At 33.4% G+C, this 10,246-nt stretch overlaps 1 protein-coding gene across 2 annotated transcripts in view; it reads left to right on the top strand.

The window, feature by feature from the left end:
* Positions 1-39: 39 nt before the first annotated feature.
* Positions 40-10,246, top strand: part of LOC111695819 (protein maelstrom 1) — a 20,393-nt gene continuing 10,186 nt past the window's right edge. Inside the window, exons 1-7 of one of the 2 annotated variants that reach the window (XM_023465264.1) lie at positions 40-549; positions 6,096-6,392; positions 7,080-7,138; positions 7,695-7,761; positions 8,364-8,425; positions 8,940-9,012; positions 9,205-9,276. In XM_023465264.1, the coding sequence (XP_023321032.1) occupies positions 6,261-6,392; positions 7,080-7,138; positions 7,695-7,761; positions 8,364-8,425; positions 8,940-9,012; positions 9,205-9,276 (465 nt within the window). In that variant the 5' untranslated portion in view covers positions 40-549; positions 6,096-6,260. The remainder of the gene's footprint in view (positions 550-6,095; positions 6,393-7,079; positions 7,139-7,694; positions 7,762-8,363; positions 8,426-8,939; positions 9,013-9,204; positions 9,277-10,246) is intronic. The other variant, XM_023465265.1, reaches the window with a different exon arrangement.

The raw sequence follows: 10,246 nt of genomic DNA on the forward strand, positions 1-10,246 counted from the left end.
TTAATGACTGATTATAGAATAATTATTTAGTAAATACTTTTGACAGTTTTTTTACCATGAAAAAAAGCATAATGAAGTATCTCGTAAATTGTTAACACAGTTTTCAATCTAGTGTCACTCAATTTATTTTACAATCCATTTATTATTTACGTCAAACGAAGCTTGACGTCAATTTGCAATAATGTCATAAAAAAGTAACTTGTATCAAAATTTGTCAAGCCGTCCAGTCCAGTTCCTTAAGTTTTCTTATTTTTATTATATTCACCAGCTTTTTTATTCTGTGCCATCTGAATCTTTTCTCATTACAGCTTTGCTGTACTTTTAGTTTATTATCATGTTTTCACTGAGTCTAGACACTTAGTTTTAACATTAGGCATTCTGGGTTTTATTAAAAACGAGTAAATTTTTAAGACTGAAATAAAATAAGTACATATGAAATAAGAAATATTGAAAGGGTGGGATGGGTTATCTAGTGAATCGTCAATATCTCGTCAGTTTTTATCATAAAATATTCAGTAATTATGACACTGTAGGAGTCTGTAGAAATAGGTTTAGTAATTTTTTAATAAAATTGCAAAGTAAAGTTTTTATTAACCATTTTAACTGCGTTCATGTGATATTATTATGTGAATATCTCTTTAATCTTCCAGAGCCAAGCTAAAAAAAAATCCCTTACAAAGGTTATAACCCAACATATTTTAACCTAACCTGAATAATAGATAGTAGTAATAAGTATTTATAATTATTTGATTTGTATACAAAATGTAAGAATGTGGTGAATAGGAAGCAAACTTGCATAAATTTCATTGTTTTTAATCTGAAGAAAAAAAAAGTTTCAAAATAAAACAAATTATTTATCATTGGGTTTCAGTTAGGGGAGGGTAGGAAGGCCAGCCACAATAATTTCCCGTCCGAGCCACATTCTCCTCATTTTCTCGTCCGAGCCACCTCGAAATCCTCGTCCTTTGGTTAATATGTGTTTTTAAGTTTCTAGTTCTGGAAGATAAAGCTATCTCTTAAAAATCAGGCCACGTTAGGGCATAAAATATGGATAGACTAAAGTATTGCAATGATAACATCATGTTGAAATCTTCAAAGCTGTGAGAATGACGTCAAACTTTATTTAGATGATACTTAAATCTCTTCTGCCTCCGTAATGACTAATCTTCATGATACTAAATAAATAACAAATTTTTGGCATACCTCTGCCTATATATTTCCCCATGGAACCACACGAAACAATCTATGGTTTTTGCTATAATTAACAAAAAAAAATTAAAGATTTATAAACTTGGAATATTTTGTGGCATTCTACACCTAGATTATCTGAAAATGCGCATATAAAAGGTGAATATTTTTCAGGACATTGCACTCAAAAACTTTACTTCTATTGAAAGTATTTTTTTACGATTTACAAAAATTGAATATTTTGTTTCTAATATGACCCGATTCTTTGAAAATTGTTTTATCTTGGAGAATTGAACACTATAAAAAGATAATATTCAAAGGACAAGGATTTCGAGGTGGCTCAGACGAGAAAATGAGTAACGTGTGGCTCGGACTAGACAATGTTGTGGTTGGCCTTCCTCCCCTCGTTAGGGCTGGGCAAAGTTTTGTTCAAAATTTCGAAACAGGTTTAAAAAAAATTAACTGAAGAGTTAGCTAACAATCAGCAAGAACACTTGATTTTTAAATTGTCAACAAAATGAATTAACCTTTTTGAAAAATAAATATTGGTTAAAAACCTTAACAAAAAAGCTAATTACGGTTAATTTCTTATTTTCTGATTAAAATTGCATGAATTTTTTTTTTAAATTAAATTATTTTATGCGTTTTGATGTTTTTAAATGTTGTCTTCTGTTTTTACAAACTATTAACATCATTAATACTGCAATAACTGGTAATTTAAAAAACGGAAAATGCTGTTTAAGAAGCTAATGTTCCGTTCATACTTTTAAAATTAAAGGCTAACTGAAATTTTTTGTTGGAACTAGGACTCGGCAAAGTTCTGTAATAAAACAGAGGTTTTCGAAATTTAACGGAAAAGTTCATTAACGAACAGCTTAAACAGTTAATTTTTAAATCTTTAACAATCCAGAGTAGTTGTTATTGAAAAAAAAATTAATGGTTCAAAACATTAATTAAAAAGCTAAAGACGAGAAATATCGTTATTTTCTGATTAAAATTTTGTTTCTACAAATGGAATGCTACAGGGTGTTTCTTTTTGTCTTTGATGACATAAACAGCATGACCAATTCTTGTGTTAGTTTTAGCAGGATCTACAACAATCATAAGGTGATCATTGGGGTGTGGAAGATACAAGGTTTGTAGATCATCAACTGCATCTGTGGCCTTGATGAAATGTTGTTGCAGCTCTCTGTCCCAAGCATATGGTTCTTTGGATCTCTTGTCAGCTACAAGTCTGTCAAATGGATGAAGGAGAAGGATTAGGTTTTTGGATGCTGGTAGCAATGTTTTGTATAGTCCCATCTAGCTTCTCATGTCTTTAACTATCTTGATGTTCTCTATTTTGCTGTTCTTAGGAGAATTCTTCCTGGGAGGAGATGGGGCTATGAATACTCCTTGTTGCTATTTCCATCTTAAGACATCTACTGACTGAAGAAAAATCTTTGTTTTTGAAGTTAAATTTTTATGTTGGCTTGTTCAAGCTTTTCCAGGACTTTCATGTAATTATCAGCCGTTTTCTCCGGGGTTTCTCCTCCTATGTATAAGTCATCTGCCATTCTTGCTGCTATTCCCATTTGAATTTCAGGTCCAATGATCTTGGAGAGGAGCTCATCCATTTCTTCTGACTGGCCAATAAGACCTTGACCGCTTCTTCTGAGAAATCTAAGTCCTCCAAATGGAGTGGATATTCCTAACCATTCTGCATCTACGAGAGATATGTGATTTTGAAAACCTTGAAACAAGTCCATTATTATAAGGTAGTTCCATTTGCCAAGTTGTGAAAAGATTGTTTTTAGTTTGGTGATAGGAGATGGGATGTTCTTTAGGTGTTTATTGAGTTTACCAAAGTTAACTACAAGTCTTTCATCCTTTGATGTGAGCCGAGCTGGGAACTTTAGAATGGGATACCATTAATCCCGACTGCTTAATCCGAATATCCAATCTAATCCACTTTTCAGGATGACAAGTACAAGAGTCTCGAGATTAAGAAAAAAGAGAGGATTTAGCATTAGTCTCAATATCCACCAGTTCCCAGCTCTAGTCTCAAGGTTTATTTTTTGCTCTTTGTTTTCATACTAGAAATGCCGGGGAAACCTTGGAAATTTGGATATCATTGGATTGTTGCATTCCAAGTACTCCAACTGAAGTGAAATCATCAAATACTTCTTGCATCTACTTTTGTAATCATAATTGATTGCATGCACTTTGTTGGCTTGAGGTCTGTTAGAATTAGCCTAGTTGAGTTGGCATTTGGGTTTTCCAAACTTCATATTGTATCCCTCAGATAAATCCTCATTAAAAACTTTGCTGTACTGTTTGTTAATTTTCATTATCCTGTCAATGACTTGAGAAGTTATATCAGTGGTGTTGATTTAAATTAGATGGATGTTGTCTGCTGGAGTGAGATATTTTGGTGGTGAGGGTTGAAATGTTGATGTTCCACCTATTTGTTGAGAGTTGGAGAGTTCAGTGGTGGTTCTTATTTGCATTCAATGTACATCTCGTTTTAGGTCAATTGGTAAGCTGGTTTAGTTGGGTAAGAATATCAAACCATTTTTTACCTTGCAGAGTTGAAGTTGTGGCTATGAGAGTGATTTGTTTTGGAACCATGGTTCTGCAAAAATAACAGTGCTCTCTGGATGAGGAACAGCTTGCTGTAGTCCCTGACCAAGCAAGAGGACCTGGATATGATTGTTTTGAATTTTAAGGTTGTTTGGCTGTGTGGGGAGTGAAAGCTGTTTGTTTGTTTCAGGAATTGTATACTTCTTTTTACTGTTACGGTTTTGTTTTCGAAGTCTTGGATTATTGAATATACTTTGATAAAATTGTTACCTGCTACAAATTCACAGTGGAGTTTTGTGACAATGGCTTGAAATCTGACCTGCCAGTTATATCTGTAGAGTGTGATATCAATTTCTCCTGCTGAAGGCATTTTAGTTTTACCATCTGCAAGATTAGATAACTGAGAGTAAACTTTTTGGTTTTATAACAAACCCATGGAATAAAACAATTGATAATTTTGCAACAGTGGCTCCAGAGTCCAGATCAAGATGATTGTTGTTTTTGTTTTCATCTTGAAGAGAGAAAATCTGGGTAGGGATGGGTTGGATGAAGCTTCAGGCTGGTTCATTCAAAACTATTAGAGTTTTGAGTGTATTGATGGACTGTAAACGACAGAATTTCAACCTGCTCTTGTTGATCCTCAGGTTCTGTTTCTTCATATCCAAAGTCAGCAGGCATGTCTTCTCCAGTGTCTTCATCAAGCTATACAGCATTTAACTGTGTGTCTGTTCATGAGACCAGTATATGCTTGTCTTTGTGAGATAGTGATGGACAGGTTGGTTGGCCAAGATAATGGCTGGTGAATACATGTCAGGGTAGTCTAGCAATTTGGCAAACACTACAAAAGGGTCATAGAGGTTGTTGGAATTTTTGGTATGGAGAAGCGATTGCCTTGGTTACATCTTGGGTTAGGAGGCTGCTGGGAGTTGAATCTTGGAGGTCTGTGGAAGAAAGTGTTAGGACTGCGGTTGTTATTAGTAAAGGATCGTGGTTGGAATTAGCGGTATTGTTGATAAGATGCCCTCATGTAGTTAGATGCAGACTCTTCTCTGAATGCTGCATATAATTATGGCGATTTAATTTCTTGTATGTATTGTTTTGCCTTGGTTAGGATATCTGTTTTGAAGTCCATCAGTCTTTTGTCTATCTGTGCTTATTTTGTATCCATAGTTTTCTTTGACATAGGCAGGAAGCTTAGGATGTATGAGTGTCAGGGCATTGAAGGATAGGAACTTCCTGGGTTGGGGATAACTTTTCATCTGTAGCCAGAGTCTATTGTTTCCAGAGTATGACATCTCCTTTCTTAGTCATGTTTTCCATAGCTTTTGTAAAATCCTATTGGTGGGTCTGTGCTGTAGGATCATACACAATATCCAGAATGTTGAGGAAGTGAATGCATTGTTGTTGTATGCCATAGTCTTCTCTTATCTTTTTGTACACCCATTGTAACCTAGTACTAATGCAGACAGTAGGGTTATAGTAGTCCATATGAACATATTTTTCTGCCAGGGTTATGAACTATCTCAGTTCTCTTCTGATTTTAGGGAGTTGTTCTTCTAGGTCTGGCGCTTTGAAACGAGTTATCCTTTCTTCATTAGTTTCTGCTACCGCTCATGTTGCATAGTGTCCACCAGGTAAAAAATTTTGGAACTTGTCTTCTATTTCCAGAATTGCAAACATCTGTAACTCCTACTGATGGGAGTTGGTTTGTGGGATAGATCTTGATGCTCAACATGTTAATGTTGATGGCGAATCAAATTGCAATAGATTGTGTACCATGAGCAGAAGTAAATCCATTTATAAAGTTTATATTTCACACTTCACTTAAGTTTTAAAAAACGAATTTTTATTAAAGGAATATTTATATTAAATCTTGTAGAGGAGTTATTCTCCAGGGTTGGCATGGTATCGCTGCCATCATATAAGTGTGGTAGCACTAATCTGTCCTAGTCCAAAGCCAGATCTAAAACATCAGATTGTTAAAATCATGGTACATGATTAAAAAATTAGTTAAGATTTTACCTTATCTGGAAATCTTGTTTTGTTACAATGCGTAATGCTTGAAAATTGACGTTATAAATTTGAGTAAAGGGTTTGAAATTGGGATATATTCCAATAATCAATATGAGCTGAAATCAAGATTCAGCAAAAGCCAATTGAGAATTATTATTAGTTTAAAGTTGACAGTTGATAAAATATTACCCATTTTAAATAAATGTATGCTGTAGTTTTGTTCTTTACAGTCTAGATTGAAATATTTTATTGTTAGAAATGACCCAAACTAAGTTTTGGAACTTAGACTTAAGAACTGACAATTTAAAATAACTTCATAATTTTTATTTTAGTTTGCTTGCTGAGAAGAGGAAACAAAAGTAATAGTTAAAAATGAATTTTCTATGATGAGTTCAATATTTAATCAATAATGTACTCCTCATAACAAATTTAGCTGAAAAATAGATTTAGAAAAAATAAAACCTAGTTTTAAAAACTGACTGTTCAAGTTGATTAATATGTATTTCTATGTCAATAATCATGCTGTAATATTATTTATTTCTCAGAAAATAATGTCATCCAATGGATTTATCAGCTTTGCTCTTGAGAAAAAGAAATCCATACCAGACTGGAGAAATATGAGTATTCAGGTCAAGGAAGATATTGGTTAAAATGAAATTAAGTGTAGGTTAAGAATATAACCAAAAATAGTTATTCAATCAATTTACCTGCTTTGTATGAATGTCACTCTTGTGAGCTTCTCCATTTCCCCATTATTATCTTCTGCTAGAAGTGCCTAGCTTAATACCCCCATTACATGGTTGGTACACATCATTCATTCTAAGTAGCAATAGTCTGTCTTTCATCATTTCCAAGGTAAAAGGTGTTTTTTTGATTCCTTAAAAGTTTTTAGTCATAGATGTTTTCTTGACTTTTCTTGATTTTGACTTTATTTATATCAAGCTTTTATGTAAGGCTTTTTATTGGTGAATCCTCCCACTAACATGTGGACCCATCATTCAAGCGAAGCCTTTTAAGCTTAGCAATGGGTTGTCTTTCATTATTATATTCAGAAAAAAATCCCAGTTGCAGAAGGAGAAACTTATAAATGAAATCCCCTAGAATGGTTGTAACATCCATTTATTCATACTATTCATTAACCTGCATGATGCATGTATTGTATATGTATATTATATATATTGGTATGTATGTCATAGCTTGTACATGTGTTTTTTTTACTCATGTAGGCTGCACAACAAGGATGAATATATATTGCAAGAGGGGGGGGGGGAGGCAACGAATATGTGACACATTGAGTCAACTTAATTAATGCTCAGGAGGTTGTTGATCTGTGTTCTCCAATTTGGAATGAGATGTCACATGACGAGAGGTCTAGGTAACAATATTTTTATAAGTATCAGAATATTAATATGTAGATACATTTTTTGTAACCTAGAGTTTAACATGCAGGCTGTTTTGTTATTTCTTATGCCTAGACTTCAAAAGGCCTTTTATTTTTTCAGATAGTTAAAACTTTGGACCTCACTAGTCTCCTGGAGTTTGTAATAACTATTGTAATAATAGAGATAAATGGTGCTAACTTTGCACCTATATTCTTTTAATCCATAAGGGGCATAAAAAAATTTCAAATTTTTTTTTTCTTGATCAGGGGCGTAGAAAGGGGGGTATTTGGCCCAAAACAGGTATTTATATATATAAATATTAAAATACCTGTTTTGGGCCAAATACCCCCCTTTCTACGCCCCTGATCAAGAAAAAAAAATTTGAAATTTTTTTATGCCCCTTATGGATTAAAAGAATATAGGTGCAAAGTTAGCACCATTTATCTCTATTATTACAAGAGTTATTACAAACTCCAGGAGACTAGTGAGGTCCTTTGTAATGCTTTAATTAATATTTGGAACAGGTAATATTTATGTTTATGTTATTAGATATAAGGGGCGGAAGAAGGAAGGAAAAACATCTTCAGGAAAAGACTGTTATGGTAGAGATTTGAAGGTTAAAATCTAGATTTATTATAATAAGTCTTGTTAAGAATTTACAGTGGTAAATGTGTTTTTCTTTTGGAAATGTTTATCAAAGATTTTGGGACATGGGAAATGTTAAATTTTCCCTCTTCCTAAAAGAATTTGACTTCTCTGAAACCATTTGGCTTTTGCACTATCAAATCAAATCAAATCATTTATTGGGCCACAAGTTAACAATATTTATATTAATAAAAATGACTAAACAATTATATATATATTTTGTGGCCGGGGAGCTGCAAGATAGCTCAGGCTGTTTTCACACGAGCTCCCCTGGTTCAGCATAATATAATGATTAGATTCAAACGTTGTGCAATGTGCCTTTATGGTGCACATAATTGGCGTGGCGTTGAGTGGTGGCGGTGGCGGTTGGAGAACAGGAGGCAGAAACATGGTTTCAATCTTTACAGTCAGAAATACAAAAAGTTTTAGGCTCAATAATGTAAAACATTGCTCTTGATCAAGAAATATTATTACTAAATTACATTATTACTAGACATGCACATTCAAGTTATTTTTATAAATAGATTTTGTTTCTAAAACTAACTCCCAAGTGCATTGATTTTATTCATTTAGGCTGTGAAAGCAGAGAATGAGAGAAAGAAGAATGATCCAGCCAACATGATGAAAACTATAAGGTTCTCTTCTCTTTTATTAATATGGTACAAACTTACAGGACTGAAGGAACTGTAGGTCCTGTATACGGATTTTTATTTAAAACATTTTTAGTTGTGATTAAGCCAAAAGATTGAAAGTTTCCTCTGAAATTTTTGTTTCCCTGCAGCCTCTACCATGTCAGGATAATTAATTCTATTTTCTACTTTTTTAATCATCTCACAGTTCCTTGCTTTTTAGTTCAAACCTCGGTTAATGATTTACCTTCAATTTCTTTTTGCAAAAATGTCCGGCTTCAATCAGGGGGGATGATAGTTCTCTACCTGTGTGCTCATTTAGCTGTACTATACACTTTCAACTGTTTACTATTATTGATATACTATAGGTTAGGCCAGAATCAACTTATAATAAACTAATATGTGGTACGCTCTCGGTATAGTTTATGACCTGAAAAAAGTAAAGGATTAGTGTACATCATCACTCTGTATACTACCTTGTTGGCTTCAATTCAACAAATCCAAGTCAAATATATTTTAGAGATTTGATGTATAGAGAGAGGGATCCTAGCTCAGCTATATTTACGATCATACACACAAACATCATGACAAAGGTTTTTTTAGAATCTCAGGGAAATAATTGATTTAAATAAGGACTGTGGCCAGGGAACTTGAAAGTACAACTAGACATTAATGACTGGCAAATATCATAACTTGCATTTTTTTTTTGGGGGGGGGGAGGTCTTAAGGCTTCTTTTCATATTTCATTGCTACGTTCCAAATACTAATGCTGAGTTGATGTTCAGACAGATTCTGGTATATATATTCCAGCTGAAATCTGTGTGGTAAAGTTCAGCCTCAAACAAGGAGTTATTGAGGTAATATATTTCGAAGAACTAGGACTTCTAAAGTACAAGATATATTCTTTTTTTAAATTTTCATACTAAATTTTTCTTCCCAAAGGACCGTCTCCAGGAGTTTGTAATAACTCTTGTAATAATAGAGATAAATGGTGCTAACTTTGCACCTATATTCTTTTAATCCGTCAGGGGCAGAAAAAATACAAATTTTTTATCTTCATCAGGGGTGAAGAAAGAGGGGGTGTTTGGTCCAAAACAGGTATTTATATATATAAATATTTTATTGCCGATGATTTATTATTGTTTTCAAGATTTCAGGCCCCACAGAATATTAGACCATGACAAAAAAGCCTAAAAAGGACAGATTCTAGGCGCCCCTCTTGATAAAAATGGTTCATTTGGATCTTTAAGCTATTGAAGACACTTCCTAAAGGAAATATTTTTATAATTTTACTTGCCTTTCTTTATTTAATTTTGCATTAATGACACTGATTCCTCTTCAATTTCAGGAGTCTGATGTGGATCAAATGGCCCCCCTGACTGTTGGCTTTTTAACCCCTGAACCATACAGGGCTCTTCCTGCAAGCTGAATCTGTCCTTTTTAGGCTTTTTTGTCATAGTCTAATATTCTGTAAGACCTGAAATCTTGAAAACAATGATGAAACATCGGCAATAAAATATTTATATATATATATAGACCTAAAATCTTGAAAACAATAATGATACATCGGCAATAAAATATTTATATACATAAATACCCCTAAAATCTTGAAAACAATAATGATACATCGGCAAAAAAATATTTATATATATAAATACCTGTTTTGGGCCAAATACCCCCCTTTCTACGCCCCTGATCAAGCAAAAAAAAATTTGAAATTTTTTTATGCCCCTTATGGATTAAAAGAATATAGGTGCAAAGTTAGCACCATTTATCTCTATTATTACAAGAGTTATTACAAACTCCAGGAGACTAGTGAGGTCCTTT

The sequence above is a fragment of the Eurytemora carolleeae genome, unplaced genomic scaffold (assembly GCF_000591075.1).
Source record: "Eurytemora carolleeae unplaced genomic scaffold, Eaff_2.0 scaffold56, whole genome shotgun sequence".
NCBI lineage: Eukaryota > Metazoa > Arthropoda > Copepoda > Calanoida > Temoridae > Eurytemora > Eurytemora carolleeae.